The sequence below is a fragment of the Mercenaria mercenaria genome, chromosome 4, assembly GCF_021730395.1.
Source record: "Mercenaria mercenaria strain notata chromosome 4, MADL_Memer_1, whole genome shotgun sequence".
Classification (NCBI taxonomy): Eukaryota; Metazoa; Mollusca; class Bivalvia; order Venerida; family Veneridae; genus Mercenaria; species Mercenaria mercenaria.
Window position 1 is genome coordinate 36034265 of NC_069364.1, and position 24594 is coordinate 36058858.

At 36.4% G+C, this 24594-nt stretch overlaps 1 protein-coding gene across 2 annotated transcripts in view; it reads left to right on the plus strand.

The window, feature by feature from the left end:
* The first annotated feature begins 12389 nt into the window (after positions 1-12389).
* The window catches only part of LOC123551446 (inner centromere protein A-like), a 176924-nt gene continuing 164719 nt past the window's right edge, over positions 12390-24594 (plus strand). The window contains exon 1 of one of the 2 annotated variants that reach the window (XM_045340386.2): positions 12390-12619. In XM_045340386.2, the coding sequence (XP_045196321.2) occupies positions 12550-12619 (70 nt within the window). In that variant the 5' untranslated portion in view covers positions 12390-12549. The remainder of the gene's footprint in view (positions 12620-24594) is intronic. The other variant, XM_045340385.2, reaches the window with a different exon arrangement.

Sequence of the window (24594 nt, forward strand, 5' to 3'; positions counted from 1 at the left end):
CTCTACTTGTATCCTGGGATAAAACATAATAAATACAGACGAATACCTGATAATCTTGCTTGTTTCTATAAGTAAATCGGTAAAAAATACGTTACTTTCAAAACGAAACACATTAGCTGAAATCCTATGTAAACAACTGCCCAACTGTGGTGCAGTATGTACCGCGTCAAACTGCCCTAACGGTGAACCGGTCAATTTCGTCTCCGCTTTGTCTTTCGTAATGCACCTCTTACATGATTTGAAATTGTTGAACGTTAGTGAGTATTGTAAAATCATTTTTTCTCCATGTTTTTTTTTTGTCTGTTACAATGAAATTAATAAAAAATCGTCTAAATTCACAAATGTATTATCGTTCCAAACAACAAAATGTAAAAGAAAGGTCAAAGGATCCATGCATTAAATTTGACATAATGTTTTGCTTTGTTTTGTTTTTCTTTAATAAATGTTTTATTTGCAGGGTTTATGACTGAATTTAACTACATACAAACATATAGTAAAAATAATTGATTTTTGAAACGAAAATAAAGTACGTACGCGCATAACGGTCTTATGCGAGATTGAAATTCGGTGAGCGCCAGGAAATTTCCATAACCGTAATGCACCCGTTTTTTTTAAGTAAGTAGTATTTTTTGTTGGCTTAATGACAAAGTTCATTCGTATATAACGTGAATAATTGAAATACAAAAGAAAAATAAAATATATGTACACAAAACGTTTTATAAAACATTGAAAATCGGCGAGCCTAAGGGAAATATGAACAATTACCTAAACTTCTCTTATATAAACAACTGTTTTAATTATTTTTTGGAAGATCTATAAGCCTGTTCAATCAGCAAAAAAAATAACTGAGAGAAGTTTATTAAAAGTTATTTCTGTATACGAGATTTACGGAAATCGTATTCGCGGCATAAGAGTAGATATCTCCAAGAAATAAATGTTTATTTCTGATCATCGTCTTGAATACTCGGGTTTACTTTGAAAGTGTTTTAATACCTGTCACATCCTTTTTTAGTTAAATAATGTATTGATACCGGTAACAAGACCGATTCCAAGTCGGCAAATTGTTTGGAAAGTTCGAAGCATAGATTTGTTTACTTATTCTAAATAATTTTTATTACGTTTTGAATATTAGATAATTGTAATTAATCGTCTGTCACAATCAAATAGATTACCGATAATTGCAACAGGGGTGCAAATTGATATAGTAAGTCATCTTAGGCTGAATTTGTTTGCAAATTAATTGACATCTCGTTTGCAGTATGTTTTACTTCAGTAAATGCCCTTAGATTCTTTGGACAACAAAATAATATATTTTTTTAATCAATAATGAAAAAACGACTTCTAACAACGCATTGTTGGCGAAATATTAAAAAGATCTTTGATTGGGCCAGACGGAGTGCTTCGTCCAGGTGTAAAAACCAGTATTTCAGAATATGTAAAATGTTTAATAGCATTGATGTAGATGTTAATAACACACAAGTTTTAAGTGCAAAGAATGTTGTTGACATGGTAGAAAGTAAACTAGTATCAATTGAACTTGATAAATGGAAAATGTTATTGAATAGGAATGTCTCAAATAGAAGTAGTGGTGGTAACAAACTTAGAACTTATAGACTGTTTGAAGAGGAACCTGGTGTTGAAAAATATTTGCAATATAATTTACCATTTCATCATAGAAGTGCTTTGTCAAAATTTAGGTGTGGTGTGGCACCAATCCGTCTTGAAATCGGTCGGTTTGAAAATCTGGATGTTAATAGTAGAACATGTTTTAATTGTAATTTGTGTGTTGAGGACGAGATCCATGTCCTTCTGCACTGTCTGGTATACAATGAAATCCGTGAGGATTTGAATGTGGAAATACGAAATGTTTGTAACACTTTTGAGATGTTGTCTGATAGAGAGAAACTTTGCTTTATACTTCAGAATTCTGATATAGTAAAATTTTCTGCCAAAGCCTGCTTCCAAATACTTCAACTTAGACGCTTAAAATTGTTCAGGAGATAAATTTTATAAATTCAGTGTTCACTGATGAACTTTGTTTTTAGAACTTTTAACAAGAAATGTTAAGTTTTAGAAGAAATTTTAAAATAAGATGGTAAGCTGAAATGACTCTGTAGTTGTAATATATAGTATTTAGCTGTATCAACTGCCATTTCATATTTTGACATACGTACGGTACGGCTGTTGTTTTTAGCTCACCTGTCACATAGTGACAAGGTGAGCTTTTGTGATCACGCAGCGTCCGTCTTCCGTCAGTGCGTGCGTCCGTAAACTTTTGCTTGTGACCACTCTAGAGGTCACATTTTTTGCGGGATCTTTATGAAAGTTGGTCAGAATGTTCATCTTGATGATATCTAGGTCAAGTTCGAAACTGGGTCACGTGCCTTCAAAAACTAGGTCAGTAGGTCTAAAAATAGAAAAACCCTGTGACCTCTCTAGAGGCCATATTTTTCACATGATCTTCACGAAAATTGGTCAGAGTGTTCACCTTGATGACATCTAGGTCAAGTTCGAAACTGGGTCACGTGCCTTCAAAAACTAGGTCAGTAGGTCTAAAAATAGAAAAACCTTGTGACCTCTCTAGAGGCCATAATTTTCATGGGATCTGTATGAAAGTTGGTCTGAATGTTCATCTTGATGATATCTAGGTCAGATTCGAAACTGGGTCACGTGCGGTCAAAAACTAGGTCAGTAGTTCTAAAAATAGAAAAACCTTGTGACCTCTCTAGAGGCCATATTTTTCACATGATCTTCATGAAAATTGGTCAGAATGTTCACCTTGATGATATCTAGGTCAAGTTTGAAACTGGGTCACGTGCCATCAATAACTAGGTCAGTAGGTCAAATAATAAAAAAACCTTGTGACCTCTCTAGAAGCCATATTTTTCATGGGATCTTTATGAAAGTTGGTCAGAATGTTCATCTTGATGATATCTAGGTCAAGTTTGAAACAGGGTCATGTGCGGTCAAAAACTAGGTCAGTAGTTCTAAAAATAGAAAAACCTTGTGACCTCTCTAGAGGCCATATTTTTCACATGATCTTCATGAAAATTGGTCAGAATGTTCATCTTGATGATATCTAGGTCAAGTTCGAAACTGGGTCACGTGCCTTCAAAAACTAGGTCAGTAGGTCAAATAATAGAAAAACCTTGTGACCTCTCTAGAGGCCATACTTTTAAATGGGTCTTCATGAAAATTGGTCAGAATGTTCATCTTGATGATGTCTAGGTCAGGTTCGAAACTGGGTCACGTGCCATCAATAACTAGGTCAGTAGGTCAAATAATGAAAAAACATTGTGACCTCTCTAGAGGCCATATTTTTCATGGGATCTGTATGAAAGTTGGTCTGAATGTTCATCTTGATGATATCTAGATCAATTTCGAAACTGGGTCAGCTGCGGTCCAAAACTAGGTCATTAGGTCTAAAAATAGAAAAAGCTTGTGACCTCTCTAGAGGCCATACTTTTGAGTGGATCTTCATGAAAATTGGTCAGAATGTTCATCTTGATGATATCAAGGTCAAGTTTGAAACTGGGTCACATGCCATCAATAACTAGGTCAGTAGGTCAAATAATGAAAAAACCTTGTGACCTCTCTAGAGGCCATATTTTTCATGGGATCTGTATGAAAGTTGGTCTGAATGTTCATCTTGATGATATCTAGGTCAGATTCAAAACTGGGTCACATGAGCTCAAAAACTAGGTCACTATGTCAAATAATAGAAAAAAAACGACGTCATACTCAGTTCAAAACTGGGTCATGTTGGGACAGGTGAGCGATTCAGGACCATCATGGTCCTCTTGTGCCAGCTTTTACTTAGAAATTAAGGTTAATTTTGATGCATTTTCACTATATATCATTCTGATTGGCTTAGGGCCAAAGGGAAGTAACCCTTTCTTTTTAGCTCATCTGATTTTTTGAAAAAAAATGATGAGTTATTGTCATCACTTGAGTGGTTGTCGGCGTCGGCGTCGCCTGGTTAAGTTTTATGTTTAGGTCAGCTTTTCTCCTAAACTATCAAAGCTATTGCTTTGAAACTTGGAATACTTATTCCCCATCATAAGCTGACCCTGTATAGCAAGAAACATAACTCCATCTTGCTTTTTGCAAGATTTATGGCCCCTTTTGTACTTAGAAAATATCAGATTTCTTGGTTAAGTTTTATGTTTAGGTCAACTTTTCTCCTAAACTATCAAAGCTATTGCTTTGAAACTTGGAATACTTGTTCACCATCATAAGCAGACCCTGTACATCAAGAAACATAACTCCATCTTGCTTTTTGCAAGATTTATTGCCCCTTTTGGACTTAGAAAATCAGTTTTCTTGGTTAAGTTTTATGTTTAGGTCAGCTTTTATCCTAAACTATCAAAGCTATTGCTTTAAAACTTGGAACACTTGTTCACCATCATAAGTTGACCCTGTATAGCAAGAAACATAACTCCGTCCTGCTTTTTGCAAGATTTATGGCCCCTTTTGGACTTAGAAAATATCAGATTTCTTGGTTAAGTTTTATGTTTAGGTCAACTTTTTCTCTTAAACTATCAAAGCTGTTACTTTGAAACTTGCAACACTTGTTCACCATCATAAGCTGACCCTGTACAGCAAGCAACATAACTCCATCCTGCTTTTTGCAATAATTATTGCCCCTTTTGGACTTAGAAAATCATTTTCTTGGTTGAGTATTATGTTTAAGTCAACTTTTCTCAGAAACTATCAAAGCTATTGCTTTAAAACTTGCAACAGTTTTTCACCATCATAAGTGGACACTGTACATCAAGAAACATAACTCTATCCTGCTTTTTGCAAGAATGATGGCCCTTTTTAGACTTAGAAAATCATGGGTAGGACAATATTTCTGTTACACAAAAAAATCAGATGAGCGTCAGCACCCGCAAGGCGGTGCTCTTGTTAACTTTTGTACTGAGTTACTTTCCCTTAGATTCCAAGAATTAGTCTACTTTTAGAAGTTCTATTTTTAGATTTTCAATAATTTAGGTATTTTTGTAACTTTTTAGCTCACCTGTCACAAAGTGACAAGGTGAGCTTTTGTGATCGCGCGGTGTCCGTCGTCCGTCGTCCGTCCGTGCGTCCGTGCGTCCGTGCGTCCGTAAACTTTTGCTTGTGACCACTCTAGAGGTCACATTTTTCATGGGATCTTTATGAAAATTGGTCAGAATGTTCATCTTGATGATATCTAGGTCAAGTTCGAAACTGGGTCACGTGCCATCAAAAACTAGGTCAGTAGGTCTAAAATATGAAAAACCTTGTGACCTCTCTAGAGGCCATATATTTCACAAGATCTTCATGAAAATTGGTCAGAATGTTCACCTTGATGATATCTAGGTCAAGTTCGAAACTGGGTCACGTGGGTCAAAACTAGGTCAGTAGGTCTAAAAATAGAAAAACCTTGTGACCTCTCTAGAGGCCATATTTTTCATGAGATCTTCATGAGTATTGGTCAGAATGTTTATCTTGATGATATCTAGGTCAAGTTCGAAACTGGTCACGTAGGGCAAAAACTAGGTCATTAGGTCTAAAAATAGAAAAACCTTGTGACCTCTCTAGAGGCCATATTCTCAATGCATCTTCATGAAAATTGGTCAGAATGTTCATCTTGATGATATCTAGGTCAGGTTCGAAACTGGGTCACGTGGGGTTAAAACTAGTCAGTAGTCTAAAAATAGGAAAACCTTGTGACCTCTCTAGAGGCCATATTTTTCATGAGATCTTCATGAATATTGGTCAGAATGTTTATCTTGATGATATCTAGGTCAAGTTCGAAACTGGGTCACGTAGGGTCAAAAACTAGGTCATTAGGTCTAAAAATAGAAAAACCTTGTGACCTCTCTAGAGGCCATATTTCTCAATGCATCTTCATGAAAATTGGTCAGAATGTTCATCTTGATGATATCTAGGTCAAGTTCGAAACTGGTCACGTGGGTTAAAAACTAGGTCAGTAGATCTAAAAATAGAAAAACCTTGTGACCTCTCTAGAGGCCATATTTTCATGAGATCTTCATGAATATTGGTCAGAATGTTCACCTTGATGATATCTAGGTCAAGTTCGAAACTGGGTCATGTGGATGAAAAACTAGGTCAGTAGATCTAAAATAGAAAAACCTTGTGACCTCTCTAGTGGCCATATTTCTCAATGGATCTTCATGAAAATTGGTCAGAATGTTCACCTTGATGATATCTAGGTCAAGTTCGAAACTGGGTCATGTGCTGTCAAAAACTAGGTCAGTAGGTCTAAAAATAGGAAAACCTTGTGACCTCTCTAGAGGCGATATTTTTCAATGATCTTCATGAAAATTGGTCAGAATGTTTACCTTGAATATATCTAGGTCAAGTTCGAAACTGGGTCACGTGGGGTTAAAAACTAGGTCAGTAGATCTAAAAATAGAAAAACCTTGTGACCTCTGTAGAGGCCATATTTTTCATGAGATCTTCATGAATATTGGTCAGAATGTTCACCTTGATGATATCTAGGTCAGTTTCGAAACTGGGTCACGTGGGGTCAAAAACTAGGTCAGTAGGTCTAAAAATAGAAAAACCTTGTGACCTCTCTAGAGGCCATATTTCTCAATGGATCTTCATGAAAATTGGTGAGAATGTTCAGCTTGATGATATCTAGGTCAGGTTCATAACTGGGTCATGTGCGGTCAAAAACTAGGTCAGTAGGTCGAAAAATAGAAAAACCTTGTGACCCCTCTAGAGGCCATATTTTCACGAGATCTTCATGAAATTGGTGAGAATGTTCACCTGATGATATCTAGGTCAAGTTTAAAAGTGGGTCACGTGCCTTCAAAAACTAGGTCATTAGGTCAAATAATAGAAGAACCTTGTGACCTCTCTAGAGGCCATATTTTTCAATGGATCTTCATGAAAATTGGTCAGAATTTTTTATCTTGATGATATCTAGGTCACATGTGCTCAAAAACTAGGTCACTATGTCAAATAATAGAAATAACGATGTCATACTCAGTTGAACACTGGGTCATGTGGAGATAGGTGAGCGATTCAGGACCATCATGGTCCTCTTGTTTATTAATAGTCCTATGTAAAGAGTAAAGACATTTTTCTGTGGTAACATGTGTTGGTAAGACACTTTTTTTGTGTTCTTTTTTGTTGTTAGCTCACCTGAGCAATGCTCATGTGAGTTTTTCTGATCACTCAATGTCCGGCGTCTGTCTGTCTGTCGGCTGTCCGTCAACATTTAGCTTGTGTATGCGATAGAGGCTGTATTTTTCAACTGATCTTCATGAAATTTGGTCAGAATGATTACCATGATGAAATCTAGGCTGAGTTCCAAAATGAGTCATATGGCGTCAAAAACTAGGTCACTAGGTCAAATCAAAGAAAAACCTTGTGTATGCGATAGAGGCTGTATTTTTCAATTAATCTTCATGAATTTTGGTCAGAATGATTACCCTGATGAAATTTAGGCTGAGTTCGAAAATGGGTCATCTGGGGTCAAAAACTAGGTCACTAGGTTAAATCAAAGAAAAACCTTGTGTATGCGATAGAGGCTGTATTTTTCAAGTAATCTTCATGAAATTTGGTCAGAATGATAACCTTGATAAAGTCTAGGCCGAGTTCGAAAATGGGTTATCTGGGATCAAAAACTAGGTCACTAGGTCAAATTAAAGAAAAACCTTGTCATGTATGCGATAGAAGCTGTATTTTTTCACTTATTCTTCATGAATTTTGGTCAGAATGATTGCCTTGTTAAAATCTAGGTCAGCTTCGAATATGGGTCATCTGGGATGAAAAAGTAGGTCACTAGGTCAAATCAAAGAAAAACCTTGTGTATGCGATAGAGGCTATATTTTTCAATTGATCTCCATGAAATTCAGTCAGAATGATCGCCTTGATAAAATCTTGGTCAGGTTCGAATATGGGTCATTTTGGGTCAAAAATTAGGTCACTAGGTCAAATCAAAGAAAAACCTTGTGTATGCAATAGAGGCTGTATTTTTCAATTGATCTTTATGAAATTTGGTCAGAATTATTGCCTTGATAAAATCTAGGTAGAATTTGGTTATTGGTCATCTGGGGTCAAAAACTAGGTCACTAGGTCAAATCAAAGAAAAACCTTGTGTATGCAAAAGAGGCTGTATTTTTCAGTTGATCTTTATAAAATTTGGTCAGAATGATTTCCTTGATGAAATCTAGGTCAAGGTTGCATATGGGTCATCTGGGGTCAAAAACTAGGTCACTAGGTCAAATAAAAGAAATACTGTGTTTGCTCCAATTTTAATGATATTTGGTCAGAATATTTTTTTCCATGCAATCACTAGGTCTGTGTTTACACTGTTATGGTGTATTATGGTGTATTTCTCAGGTGAGCGACCTAGGGCCATCTTGGCCCTCTTGTTTAAAATGGCCGACTAGTCAGCCATCTTGGGTATTACAGCAACTTCTTTTCGTTTTCTTATATAGATAATACCAAGTAACATATGTACCAAGTTTGATGCTTTTCCCACAAATGGCACGATTTTATGAAGTTAAGTCGCCGTATGGCTGCACTAAAACTGAAAACAAAAGTTTAAACATGACATGATGACACATTTTATTTTTGCAATATAGTATCAGCAACTTGGAAAAAAATCCTGAAAAAATAAATGCTCAAAATTTCATAAGGAGATAGATCTACTTTATATTTGTAATTCATTGAAATGCTTGAAACTGAAGTTTTAAACTAACATAATTAATTGTTAAAAACTCGCTTGATTTGTCGATACATTTTCCCAATTTTGACAATTTACTGTTAAAAAATCTAAGTTCAAACCCGCCCGTGCGAAAACAGGCCAGGAAATCCTGGGATATCTCAGGTTATCTCAGGAGAAATTCCTGCCATTTTCCTGGGATATCCTGGGATATCTCAAGATTTTTCACGCCGGTAATTGGAACAGGATTTATTCCTGCACATTCCTGGACAATCCTGTATAAGCAGTCTTCGCCTTAATTTTTTTTCAGCACTTGTCCTTTCGCAGCGTTTTTTTTCACCAAAATATTCGGCGAAATTCGGCCCCATTCCCCCCTCGAAATAGTATGTTTTTTTCCCCTTTCCGATGCCTAAAATTCCCCTCCGAAAATAAAAATAAAATGCCAATTAATTAAATCATAATTCACTAGTTATTTTATTTATTTTCATATAGAAAACAGTTCACCGCGGTATCTCGCGTTTTGTTTACATCGACACCGTTGGAGTAACTTCCCTTGATAAATCAGTATCATCGAAGCGCTTTATTATTCTGCACAACAACGCTGTTGAATGATAGTCTGTAAATGATTTGCATTCTATTTGTTTGGCCGGGTAGTGTTGAGTTTTCCATCTTCTAGTCAGTCAGGATTTGATTTTATGCTTTGGGAAGGGACTAGTCCAACGCAATTTTTTTTACAGTTTGTTTTTTATTGTGACAGGTCAAATGTAACAGTGACTGCAAATGTCAGAATTTGACAGAAATAAAAAAAAAAACGGCCACTCACCGACTTGTTTAGGAAGGGACCAGATGTCTGCTGTAAATTTTGGTAGTCTAATGGATGTCTTATCCTCTACATTTGAAAAATTTATTCAGATATTTGGTATTGATATGCTACATTGTGTTATATGCATGATATGTCATGTCACAATGTTCTTATGGGCCCTGAATTTATCAATAAACTTGAAACTATAGTTTATTTACACACAAATGAAAATTCCCCTTTTCTTAGTTTTACGTCGTATTTTTCCCCCTCCAAAGGGCACCGACCCCCTTCCCCCAAAACTGAAAAAAATCACTGTTTCGGGCAAGTAAGTTAAGAAAACCACTTGCCCGAAAACATTTTTACTTGCCCGAAATCATTTTGTTTATAAATATGATGTATTTTGGTTTATGCTTAATTCAACATTCAGTTATTTAAATGGTAGTGAACTAACCTACCCACACTATCAATGGGCAGGCTAAGCCAACATAAGTGGATAACCATGTTGCAATATTCAAGTAACTAGCAGACAGAAATTATGGGAAAAAACTTAGAAAAAAAGTAAAACCTATACCAGTATCTAGTTATATGCCAGGTGTGGGGTTCAAATTTACACTACCCTTCTAAAACTAACTTTTTTAATCCAGGGCCTTTAAAATATAGTGTAGTTGTTCAAAGTTAACTGCAATAAATTCAACCCCCCCCCCCCCCCCCCCCCACACACACACACACACAAAAATTGTTGTGTTTCTGGTGGCATGGCCAAAAAAAGTTGAATCATTATTAGCAAGTAAATATCACAGTCCGGGGCGACGTGTCCAAAGAATATGGACACAATAATCATCATCAACCTACCCAACATTAACAATTATCGGTAATTATTCTGTTGATAAACAAGTAATTGGCCTTGTTTTCATCATCAATTAAAACCCCCTCAAAGAGCTAAAAGAAGTGTGTCGGTATCATGGCATTTGAAGTGGAGATCAAAGCGGTATAGTTGCCCGAGATTGTCATGGCATTACGTCATGTTTTCGCGCCATTGTGACACATCACTGTCTGATCGTACGGCCTCGGTTCTTTAAATTGCTGAGAAGAAATCAGTAAAAAAGTATCTTCTTTAAACAATTTTTAAAAGCGAATGTGCAATATCCCGTATAAACTGACAGGTAAATGTGTCAAACGATAATAGTAGATATCCTACCCCTGTAACATATTTGCCCTCAAGGAATTTATGTTATTGTTTGAAAAGAATATCTGACATAGTGTGGAGTCAAAAAAGACATGTACAAAGATTCATTTACTTATTAAAAACCACAGCGACATCAGACTGCTTTATTTTAAAACAATTTTTTATTTACGTTCACGAGGTCACGTAACCTATTCTGCCGCACTTGCGGAAATCTGTTTGCCAAAAAACGTTTTACTCGATGTATTTAAATTGCTGCTGCTTTTTCATTATTTAAGATTTTTTAATTCTGTTTTTTGTACTTCCTTGTCAAAAGTCTGAATTCTATGACCATAGTATGTATTATTTATTTACTTTTAGAAATAAATAAATAATTAAGATCGCGCTGTTTGAAATTTTACAAATAATTGTATGAAACTTCGATCGTTTTTATAGAATTTTGCGTACATTTCTGTCGATATTGTTACGACTCAGGGGTGTTGTGGAGATGGGTAGACTAGGCGTACTGTAGAACTTTGGGTAAACTTCACTCAAGTAGTCGGAAAGGCAATTAGGGTATAGCCAGGTTGACTCAGAGTACCGTAAAACTAACTAAACCAGAGAGACTAATAAGACTCAGGTTAACAGTTAATGAAATTTATTAATGTTGATATATCATACTCCAGGAAATACAGGTGAAGTCATCACATTAAACAAGCACATCTAACTGATAACTAATGTAGTCACAAATTCTTCTTGATAATAAATCGTGGGCTTAGCGCAAAACAGTTGTAACTCCTTCTTTATTTCATATAAGTTACAACCGTTTTGCGCTAAGCCCGCGAAATGTATTCCTATATTGATGGTTAAATTCTGCCAGTAAAAGTGCAAACTTGTCAAATGAGATTAAGACTGCTCCGGCTTTCCATAGTTTACAGGTAGCGAAGCGCGTTTCAATGAACTTTAAAAATGTTTTACAAATCAATACTGAGCACTTTTACAGGTACAAAATGCAAGATTTAATATACATCTCTTTTTAGATTAATCTATTTATGACTGATCTGGCGTTCCATAACTTGTAAATATTGATGCAGATTCAAAGACACTGTTGAGCAACAGAAATTCCTTCTATAAAAATATAGTCACTTATATTCTCAGTACTTTATATAAATCCATTAATTGCCTTTACTTTAAATAAGGCATGAATATGTAAATACATCTGTGTAGATAAAACTTGTAGAAATGTTACTAAATGAGGTATCAAAAAGGGCTTTTATAGACCAATGGCTTTTAATTAATATAAATTCTGATTGCAGAGCAACTTTCTTACATCTATGTTCAGCATAGTGTTCATTTTAATGAAAATCTATTGAATCAAGCCAAACGTGGCTTTAGGTCTGAAAGTTTGAGCTGAAGTGATTGCAGATGGCCAAAATCGGGCCCTTTTATAGTTTTCCAGAGAAAGTGACCCAAAAAAGGTTACCAAAACAGTAAAAATGGGTTACTTTGGGTAAATTGACCAAATGGTTAGTGACCGACGGGTCACAGTGAGCAAACGGTCACAGTGACCTAAAACGTTAAATTCTATGCTGAATATTGCCGTATCATAAAAATGACAATTTTATGAAATGTTTACATGAAAATAACATCAAAATATGCACCACTGGGTTAACTCTAACATGTTCAAGTGATTTAAACATCTTTGTAGATGACAACGATAATTTATGTTGCTTAGTAACGGTAAATAGTCCAACAATGCAATGCGAATAAGGATGCATATCCTGTCAGGAAATGTGACAAATTCAGAGAGTTATCATGAAAATATTGTGATTTATGCAAAATTCAGACTGTACAAAATGATGACACTTATCTTTAACAAACAATTAAGTACTGTAGATTAATTGTGCAAAGTCTATAATGATTCACATGTATGAAAATGTTACAAAATCTGGATTAAATGTGCACCAGCCGAAACGGATGTCTCTCGGTAAATGTAAACAGAGTTCGGATAAGATTAAAACGAACATGGAGGTGTATAATATGAGTTTGGTCTGTCATATTATGTAGATCAACACATATGTGTACAATTCTGTGTTTCGTTACTGTCAGCTTGTGAGGGAATGTCTCTTAAACAGTTCAAATCACAGCCAAGATCGATGACTTATTTTATAAAACATGAAAATGGTAAGTCCCCATTGTTCGAGTCGTTACAATATCTTATAAATTAAAATTGTTATAGAATTCAAACTGTATTACTTCCCAAGCGGTGTTGAAAATTTGAAGCGATTATATTAAAAAATGAATGCACTACACGCGATTTTTGTGTACGTGTCGATAAACAAAAGTAACGGCGATACGATAGGTCGCACGTGCTCGAGGAATGGAAAATTACTGGCATGACGTTTTTAGCTCATCTGATTTTTTGAAAAAAAATGATGAGTTATTGTCATCACTTGAGCGGTTGTCGGCGTCGGCGTCTGCGTCTGCGTCGGCGTTGCCTGGTTAAGTTTTATGTTTAGGTCAGCTTTTCTCCTAAACTATCAAAGCTATTGCTTTGAAACTTGGAATACTTGTTCACCATCATAAGCTGACCCTGTACAGCAAGAAACATAACTCCATCTTGCTTTTTGAAAGATTAATGGCCCCTTTTGTACTTAGAAAATATCAGATTTCTTGGTTAAGTTTTATGTTTAGGTCAACTTTTCTCCTAAACTATCAAAGCTATTGCTTTGAAACTTAAAATACTTAATCACCATCATAAGCAGACCCTGTCCATCAAGAAACATAACTCCATCTTGCTTTTTGCAAGATTTATTGCCCCTTTTGGACTTAGAAAATCAGTTTTCTTGGTTAAGTTTTATGTTTAGGTCAGCTTTTATCCTAAACTATCAAAGCTATTGCTTTAAAACTTGCAACACTTGTTCACCATCATAAGTTGACCCTGTACAGCAAGAAACATAACTCCATCCTGCTTTTTGCAAGATTTATGGCCCCTTTTGGACTTAGAAAATATCAGATTTCTTGGTTAAGTTTTATGTTTAGGTCAACTTTTTCTCTTAAACTATCAAAGCTATTGCTTTGAAACTTGCAACACTTGTTGACCATCATAAGCTGACCCTGTACAGCAAGCAACATAACTCCATCCTGCTTTTTGCAATAATTATTGCCCCTTTTGGACTTAGAAAATCATTTTCTTGGTTGAGTATTATGTTTAAGTCAACTTTTCTCATAAACTATCAAAGCTATTGCTTTAAAACTTGCAACAGTTTTTCACCATCATAAGTGGACACTGAACATCAAGAAACATAACTCTATCCTGCTTTTTGCAAGAATGATGGCCCTTTTTAGACTTAGAAAATCATGGGTAGGACAATTTTTCTATTACACAAAAAAAATCAGATGAGCGTCAGCACCCGCAAGGCGGTGCTCTTGTGATATCTTTACGATTCGCGGGTAAACTCCAGCCATAGGGATGTAATTTCTGAATTTTGTAAAGTAACTTTATATATTGCAAATGTGAAGTCATCAATTCATGCATAAATATACGAAAGCTAGTATTTAGGATGTTCATTTCAGATTCATGAAATTCTTTTTGTAATTATTGTGAAAATTAAGGGATTTAAATTTCGGAAAAAGCACTTGTCCGTTCAGGCAACCACCTGAAAACTTTGGCTTGCCCAAACAGGATCTACTTGTCCCGGACTTCGGGCAACCCAGTTACGACGAAGACTGATAAGCAGGAAATGCCAGGATGTAAAAAATAACATTTTGAGGTCCAGGAAATCCCAGGATATCCTGGGAAGCCAAGATTGAAAGTGTCCTGGGGCCAGGATATCCTGGAATTTCCTGGAATGTAGATGGAGTACCAGGACCAGGAAATCCCAGGAAGCCAGGATGGTAAGAGTGTCCTGGGGCCAGGATATCCTGGGATTTCTTGGCAAGTAGAATGAATCCTGGGGCCAGGACATCCAAGGTTATCCTGGGTGCAGGACTTTACCTTAAGTAATTGTTAGAAATAATCAATCCTTGTGTATCATTTGGAAAGAATTAAGTTTTTGTAGCTTTAAGATTATTATTAGACTGAAATGAGATCCTAAAGACAAATACAAGTTGTAAGCTTTCCTTTCTTTTTTGGGGGAATTCATATAATGGGTATCTCACAAACACTGACAACTGTATAAACACAGATTAGTGCAATGTCAAATGTTAAATGTTATTTTTATACTTAAATATGATCATATTTGACAGGTTGTATTGTTTTTTGTTGTTGTTTTTGAGTCGGCTAAACGATGTAATCGTTTTGACGAGTCCTTGCTATCCAGCGATTCTCTAAGTCTAAATGGACCAAATAACACAGTGAAGCGATGTAGTTCCATTAGATTTCTCAAACTTCAAACAGTTCACTGCAAGAATGAAATTAAAATGCGTGAATTCCCTTTGCTATGACCAATATACGATGTAATCTGTCATATTTATGACTTGTAATTGTGCAATACTGGAATGTAACTCATTAAGCATAAATGTGCATTTTATGAATTGCGCAGGCTTACAAAGCTTGCGTAACATCCAGCGAAAGACAAAAAATAGTTCCACAGGGCTCCAGATAAGATGCGTATTAGCGTAAATTACATATAGAAATAATGCAAATACGCATGTCTAATAATTTCTAAACGTATATAAAATTACAGAAATGCACACAATGCTTTTTTAAAAACAAAATCTGAATCATCTGGATGCGTTAGGTAACATAGCCGATCCCGATCAGCCTTAATTCTCCCACATTGAACGTATACATGCATCGTATGATTTCTATAAACTTTGCGTGGGTTTCTACACACACACATGAATTTTGCAGTCAGTAAACGGATAAATTATCGGAAGAAGAAGCTCTTACTGGGAAAAGGGAAAATCTAGAATGTTATTGATATAAATATATACAGTACAAGAGTGAATTTGACCATTCTTTAGCTAACAGAATTTGCAATAATCACAGAAAAACAAACAGAAAAAAGGGGGAATATTTTTTTGGCACACTTATAACAGCTTCAGAAGCCTTCATTTTCATTGGTTTCTATCTTGATGCAGGATTTCTCAGGATATCCAGGGATTTCCTGCATAAAGAAAATTATGATTTACATTTGTTACAGCTTATTGAATCTTATTTGAAGAAGTCCTGGCTTGTCCTGCCTGTTCCTCAATCAATTTATAAAAATACAAGTCCTGGATTGTCTTGCCTTATCCTGTCTTCCTTTATTCAGGTCCTGGCTTTTCCTGTCTTAAGCTGAGCTCTTAAAATATCACGTAGGATATCCCAGGATATCTCAGGATTTACCTGGGATATCCTGGCCTTCAGGATTTATTTCTGCATGGGCGTGTACAGTACAATGCATTCACAGCTAGTGGTTGACTCTTGAAATTTGGACATTGACTCTTGAGTATTTCATTTTGAAAATTTGGGCTTAAGGGTCATTGACTCTTGACTTTCAAAGTCTAGTGAGCCCCCTGGTAAAATATACGATGTACGCAGGTTTTAACATTTGAACCTACCGTTACTCAGCATGCCCACTCATTTTTAGCCCACCATCATCAGATGGTGGGCTATTAAAATCACTCTGCGTCCGTGGTCCGTCCGTCCGTCATTCCGTCCGTCCGTCCGTTAACAATTTCTCGTTATCGCATCTCCTCAGAAACTACTGGGGGGATTTTGACCAAACTTTGTCAGAATGATGTATTGGTACCCTAGTTGTGTCCCCCTGAAAATCAGACTGGTTCAACAATTTATGAGTGAGTTATGGCCCTTTGTTTATTTCTACATTTTACATAGATTTATATAGGGAAAAACTTTGAAAACCTTCTTATCCAAAACCACAGAGCCTAGGGCTTTGATATTTGGTTTGAAGCATCATCTAGTGGTCCTCAACCAAGATGATACAAATTATTTCTCTGGGGTCAAATATGGCCCCGCCCTGGGGGTCACATAGTTTATAATGACTTATATAGGGAAAAACTTTGAATAACCCCTTGTCCAAAACCACAGGGCCTAGGGCTTTGATATTTTGTATGTGACATCATCTAGTGGTCTTCAACTAAGATTATTCATGTTATACCCCTAGGGTCAAATATGGCCCCGCCCTGGGGGTCATATGATTTACATAGACTTATATAAGGAAAAACTTTGAAAATCTTCTTGTCCAAACCACAAAGCCTAAGGCTTTGATACTTTTAATGTAGCATCATCTAGTGGTTCTCTACCAAGTTTGTTCAAATTATCGCCCTAGGGTCAAAAATGGCCCCGCCCCAGGGGTCACATGGTTCATATAGACTTATATAGGGAAAAGCTTTTAAAATGTTCTTGTCAATAACTACAACATTCAATTTTGGACCACATGTATATTTTTGAGTGGCAAGATGACCCTTGACATGAGTTGACCTTGATTTTGACCTAGTGACCTACTTTCACATTTCTGTAGCTACAGCCTTCAAATTTGGACCACATGTATATTTTTGAGTGGCAAGATGAACCTTGACATGAGTTGACCTTGATTTTGACCTAGTGACCTACTTTCACATTTCTCAAGCTACAGCCTTCAAATTTGGACCACATGCATAGTTTTGTGCACTGGAAAAAACTTTGACCTTGATTTTGACCTAGTGACCTACTTTCACTTTTTTGAAGGTACAGGCTTCAAATTTGGACCATATGCATAGTTCCGTGTTTCAAAATGAAATTTGACATTGATTTTGACCTAGTGACCTACTTTCACATTTCTCAAGCTACAGCCTTCAAATTTGGACCACATGCATAGTTTTGTGTACCGAAAAAAACCTTGACATTCACATTGACCTAGTGACCTACTTTCATATTTTTAAGGTACAGTCTTCAAATTTGGACCACATGCATAGTTTTGTATTCCGAAATAAAATTTGACCATGATTTTGACCTAGTGACCTACTTTCACATTTTTAAGGTACAGGCTTCAAATTTGGACCACATGCATAGTTTTGTATTCCGAAATAAAATTTGACCTTGATTTTGACCTAGTGACCTACTTTTACATTTCTAAAGCTATAGCCTTCAGATTTGGACCACATGCATAGTTTTGTATACCGAAATGAACTTTGACCTTTACATTGACCTAGTGACCTACTTTCACATTTTTAAGGTACAGGCTTCAAATTTGGACCACATGCATAGTTTTGTATTCCGAAATAGAATTTGACCTTGATTTTGACCTAGTGACCTACTTTTACATTTCTCAAGCTACAGCCTTCAAATTTGGACCACTTGCATAGTTTTGTGTACCGAAATGAACTTTGACCTTAAGATTGACATAGTGACCTACTTTCACATTTCTGTAGGTACAGGCTTCAAATTTGGACCACATGCATAGGATTGTGTACCGAAACAAACTTTGACCTTGACATTGACCTAGTGACCTACTTTCACATTTCTCAAGCTACAGCTTTCGAATTCGGACCACATGCACAGTGTTGTGTACAGAAATGAAATTTGACCTTGAAGTAGTCAGTAAGTCTTGAAATTTGGAACACTCAAAAATGGCACATTAGTGGGCGCCAAGATCACTCTGTGATCTCTTGTTGAAATGAAGGGTACATGTACCCCCTGCCTTTGCAAAATAGGGGTACACGTCAAAATTTGTGGGTACACAACATGGCAGATCTAGAATTTTTCTTTATAATTGTTGAAATTGTGTATACATGTTTTTTCATGCAGAACTCTCATGGGTGGGGTATAACAGACGAGATAATTTTAGAAAATTTAAAATGTTTTTCCAAAGTTAAGATAGGAAATTCTGAAACATTTAAGGGCCTTTCCCAATATTATACTAAATATAAATAAGTATTCAGCAAGGTTCATGTATTTCCCATTTTCTTGAACGAAACACGATTCGTCCAAAATAACATACACTCGACTGAAGACTGGTAAAAATCGCCGATCAATTATAAATGCCCGAACGTATTACAGATACGAAATTTGTATCAAACTTGCAGTTAAATATCGAAGAAAATATTGTTAATTAACCTTTTGCCGAGTTCATAAAAGCTAAAATGCTTTTCTGCATTTCGTATCGATAAATTTTTGCACACGACGCATGTGACGTCTGACTAAAACACTTACCAAACCCCTCTATGCGGCTGACAATTAGTGATGGAAATGAAATTATCACGTCCCTGGACCGGATCTGCATTTTAGACCGTACCAAACAATCAACATGTGCACGATGAAATAAACAGCAATTTGGCAGTTGAACGTAGGAGTTCCGAATCTCTGCGTGCATGTACCCCCAACAAGTGATTTAGATGCTATAGACGCGATAGCAAATATAGGCTGAGCATTGGAAAGCTGAGACAGAGACCCAGAGTTCGGTAATCTACTGAGATAGTAGGAGAGTTCCAGCTTATAGATGGTTCAGCATTATTGGCGGTACAGCCAAGGCATCGGGGGTTATACCTTATATGGTAGTTGAATGCTACATGTGATAGCATATAGGCGCTGAGCATCCAGGAGTCAGGGCAATCATAGAGTTGCAACTTCAATTAAAAGGACAGGGGCCGAACATCTATGCGATGTAGATGATCTCTATTGCAGCCAACCATCAATGTCATTTTGACTTTCTTCCCTGTCCCCTATTGACTTCTTGCCTATACGACTATGCATTGAGGGAGACATTCGCTTTTCTACAAAAGCATCTTTTAGTTGTTTCTGCAAAGATCTTGGTTTTGTGTTATCTTCTTTCATCTAATAAACCATTTGGAAGTTTGGAAGTGATTATGGCCATTCTGCATTTGATTTTGACATATTTAGCATTATTATGTCTCCCCCATAAAACATATTGTTTTTGCCTTCGCCGTCCGTCTGTCCGCATTAAGCTTGTCCGGCTTTCACAGATCAAACTGCTGGATTTTGACAAAAGTACCAAGCCTAGTTGTGCATATTGCCGACACGTTCTGCTTCGCTGCACAAAATGGCCACCAGAGCTAAAAATAGAAAAATCTTGTCCTGCTTTCACAAGTCAAACTGCTAGCTGGATTTCAAAGAAACTTCACAGGAGTGATCAGTACCAACCCTTGTAGTGGATATCGCCGACACGCACCGCTTCACTGCACAAACTGGCCACCAGAGCTGAAAAATAGGAAAATCTTGTCCTGCTTTCACAGGCCAAACTGCTGGATGGATTTCAACGAAACTTTAGAGGAGTGGTCAGTACCAACCCTAGTTATGCATGTCGCTGGCAAGTTCCGCTTCCATGCTCAAAATGGCCGCCAGAGGCTGAGCTAAAAATAGAAAAATCTTGTCCGGCTTTGACAGGTCAAATTGCTTGATGGATTTCAACGGAACTTCACAGGAGTGATCAGTACCAACCCTAGTTGTGACATATCACCGACACGTTCCGCTGCGCTGCACAAAATGGCCACCAGAGCTAAAAATAGAAAAATCTTGTCCAGCTTTCACAGGTCAAACTTGTGGTTGGACACCGGTTCCCGGTATCAGTACAATACCGAATAATCACTTTGAAAAGTACCGGTATATACCGTTTCATAAAAGAACCGGTTCCGATTTTGGTATTTCCATAAAAGTCAAAACAAAATTCTTACAAAATCTGCGGCAAAATAAAGCAGAAGTTTAAGCAAATATCGTAATAACGCGATCGACATTGTTTTCTGTGACACCGGTCCGAGTAACCTCCCTTGAATTAACATGGAGAGCTAACCTTGCGCTAAATATTACTTGAAAAACTTCTTTTCCCGTCGTTTTAAACTACGTAAACCAATACTTAATTTCAAAATATACGACACTATTTTTCTTTGTTGTATTCTTTTAAAACAAATGAAAAAACCTGAAATTTGAAGCATCAGTAGCCCGGTTATTGTATCTATATTTTACAAACTCCCAAACAAAATCATCAACATCCGGTCGTTTACTCGATTGTAACTTGCAATAAATAACTTCCCATGTGTACTGATTAACGGGTCGTAAATGGTCCTATTAGTTTAACCCCGCCCATTTATCGATAATTTCAACGGTGGCTGCAGAAGCAGTCTCCGCCTACGAATATCAAATATGCAAACTATCGTGGACTGGTCTCCGCTCGACTAATCAAAGTCGACCGATTTAACGATAGTTAATTATGACCGATGTACCAGTCAAAATCTCTAAATTCAATCGGATCCTCTCGTACATTACCGACGACTGATTATGATAGGTACCACGCTTTCACTGCTTCGACAGTTCAAAGGCTGGGAACCAGCGTAAAATGAGTCATTAGTAACATGTCTGTCAGCATGTGCAAAAAAACACGTTAAACATAAAAACTGTCAATTTACTACACGAGTCTTTTTTATAATGCCGATTTCTTTGGTCAATACCATTTCATGATTATGTGAACATTTAACTAGAGATTATAGAAGGTTTATAGAATGTACAAGTACTCAAGTTGATCTCAATATTGACACAGGTGGCAGTATCATTGATTGGTCACCCCTTCCCCCACCCTAAGACCGCTGATACCACCATGAAAAAAATTCTGACATTCTCAGGTGTTCCTTAATATTCCCACCCTACAAGACCCCTGATACAATCCTGAAAAAAATTCAACTATCAAAACAGTAGTTTGATAGTTGAAAAAAAAATTGCAGGGTTGTATCAGGGGTCTTGTAGGGTTGGGATATTAAGGAACACCTGAGAATGTCAGAATTTTTTTCCGGGTTGTATCAGGGGTCTTAGGGTGGGGAAGGGGTGACCAATCAATGATACTGCCACCTGTGAATATTGACAGTGACTTGCAATTTAAATACATTTTGTGAACATCTAATAATTTGTGATTACCAGTATAGAAAGTATAAATACTCAAGTTGATCTCAATACTGACAGAAATTTACAACTTTAATATTTTAAGACTTTTAAGTTGTAAACTAAGAGATACTTGTGTGAAAATGTTTCTTTAATAAGATGTTGTATTAACTTCAACTTGTACTTCTATATTATGATTAAAGAGAATGAAATGTTTATCTTTGTGTTTTTAGATTTCTGTTATTAACAAAATATTGTTAAAGACCCATCTTATTCTCACATCTCAGTAAGTCGGGTACGGATAGAGCAAGTTAGTACTTTCATGGTTAATTTTCTGGGCAACTACAAGAAAATGCTGGGCTTCCAGAAAAAAATTCTGGTAGCCCAGTGGGCTGCCAGTAAAATTATAAATTTGTCGGACACTCTAAACAAATAATCGGTTTTCGCGAACCATTAGAAATATGTTATTGTTGGAATGTTGGTTGTTTCAAGTTTTCTGAAGGTTATTGTTCAATTAAAAATGTGTTGCAAAAGTGTTGTTGTGACAAAAACACCTAGTTGTTATTGGTTTTATAGCTAATTATAGATACTTTTCTGGGACCTGTTAGTGACACCATTTTGATGTCTTGTGCGAGATTAGTGTTATTTCTAGAGCTCAAAAAGGGCAGGGTGCTGCATAAAAGGGGCAGGGCTGTGCTGTCTGAAAGGGGCAGGGTGCTCTTTCAGACGTGAAAGTTACCATAGCATTCAGCTTGTCTCAAGGGGCCGATATTCGGCCCCATTTCCAATGCCAAATATGCTCCATTTTTCCCAGTCTGGAGCAAAAAATTCCCAATCCAAAGAAAGATTTCTCAACTGAAATCAATTATTTTTTTGTTATTCAAAGATAATTCTTGCATAAGTAAGTTTTGTTTGCCAAGAAAATCAAACAAAATGTTGGAAAAACCAACTTGTTTCTATTTTTAGTAACATGACGTCTGCAACCTCGGCAAAAATTGAATACAAGATTTTGCTTAATAAATGTATGATTTGTATGCAAAAAACTCTCAAAATGCAAGAAAAGATCAATATTAATTGAATAAAGTACTAAAAACATGTTGACAGATAGTTATTAGATGCTCTATACCATTAAAATCAATTATCACGTATTTTCGCGACCCATTTTTTTTCACTCGAACATACACCCACTTTGCCACTCTACTTTTTTGGAAAATTCCGTTATGATTGTGGTGAAAACAAACTGTAGACAAAAGATGAGAAATGAAGAGTTACTGTATTTTATTTTTTGGCAATATTGGAAAACAATCCTAAAAAAAAAAAATTCTCAAAATTTCTCAAGGGAACACTTTATATATGTAATTCATTTGAATGTCTTCCGGTAAAACTGGATACTTATATGTTAATAATCATCTGATTTTTTTCGATACATATTCCCAATTTTGACAATTTACCGCGTTAAAAATTCCCAATTTGACCAAGAGCCTTTTTCCCAAAACCCCCTGAAAAAGCCCTGATAGCAGTAGTTGCATTTCTAGATGTCTATAGTTAATATTATGTATTCCATTTATCTTTATTGCACACTTAAAAGAAATGTCACAGAATAAAGTGGTAAATCTTCCCAAAACCAGTAACATAGTTTACAAAGGCTTTTTACTTACTTTATAGTTTAGGTTAAACCATTCAAGCCTTTCTCTTAAAAAATGTCACCAAGAATGTCAACTTATTTATATGAATATGAAATAGTGGAGGGCCTTAATATCAGCTTAATCTTGAAACCAAGATCATGTTGTAAACAACATAGTAAAAGGCCTGTTTCAGATCACATTGTAAACTAATAATTATCAAAAGTCATGTTGTATTGATCAGGTCTTTCATCAATATTTCATTAACAGAAAAGTGCTATTACAGTCGGGTTAAAGTTTACTAAAACGCATATCCAAAATATACTATCCGGATACTGGTACACTTTCGGAATGTTGTCTGAAAGTAGTTTTACTCAGTTTACATGACCTACTAGGGTAAACACGAGATAGTTCCTCAAATTTTGATGTTTCTCATCATAAAAAATACACCGACAGTCAGCTTTTTTGAAGGAAATATGGAAAAATTGCATACGACATCGGGAGTAATAAGACTCGTGAACGGACATTCTAAACTTACTTTTACTTTTGATATTCATTAAAATTTGTGCATTTTCTAGTTGAAAGTACAGTAGAATCAAACTGCATTGATATATACTTGTTATTATACTAAACAACGGCCTAATTTAAATTTTGTACAAAGAAGTCTAGGGCTCTTTTCACATGCTCGGTAATCAGCTGGCCGCTTACGAACGCCTTTTTAACATTACACATGATCCATATTCTTTATGAATTAGTTTTAACACTTCATTGATTCTCATTACCTGTGTGCACTCGCCGTGACGTAATTTGCTGATCAAAAATCATTGAGGCATGTCAACAGGGAAATTGGCGGGATTTAGCAGAAGATCAAAGGCAAGAGGGCACATTTTATGGGAAGCGTGGCGGCAGTAAAAAAGGGCAGGGCAGGGCGCCCTGCTGCATCGCTCTAGAAATAACACTAGAGATGTTGCGGTTCTCTGGGGTACGATAAATGCCTGATAAAAAAACACTGCCCGTGCGAAAACAGGCCAGGAAATCCTGGGATTATCCTGGGATATCTCAGGTTATCTCAGGAGAAATTCCTGCCATTTTCCTGGGATATCCTGGGATATCTCAAGATTTTTCACGCCGGTAATTGGAACAGGATTTATTCCTGCACATTCCTGGACAATCCTGTATAAGCAGGAAATGCCAGGGTGTAGAAAATAACATTTTGAGGGAAGCCAAGATTGAAAAAAGTGTCCTGGGGCCAGGATATCCTGGAATTTCCTGGGATGTAGATGGAGTACCAGGACCAGGAAATCCCAGGAAGCCAGGATGGTAGTGTCCTGGGGCCAGGATATCCTGGGATTTCTTGGCAAGTAGAATGAATCCTGGGGCCAGGACATCCAAGGTTATCCTGGGTGCAGGACTTTACCTTAAAATAATTGTTAGAAATAATCAATCATTGTGTCTCATTTGGAAAGAATTAAGTTTTTGTAGCTTTAAGATTATTATTAGACTGAAATGAGACCCTAAAGACAAACA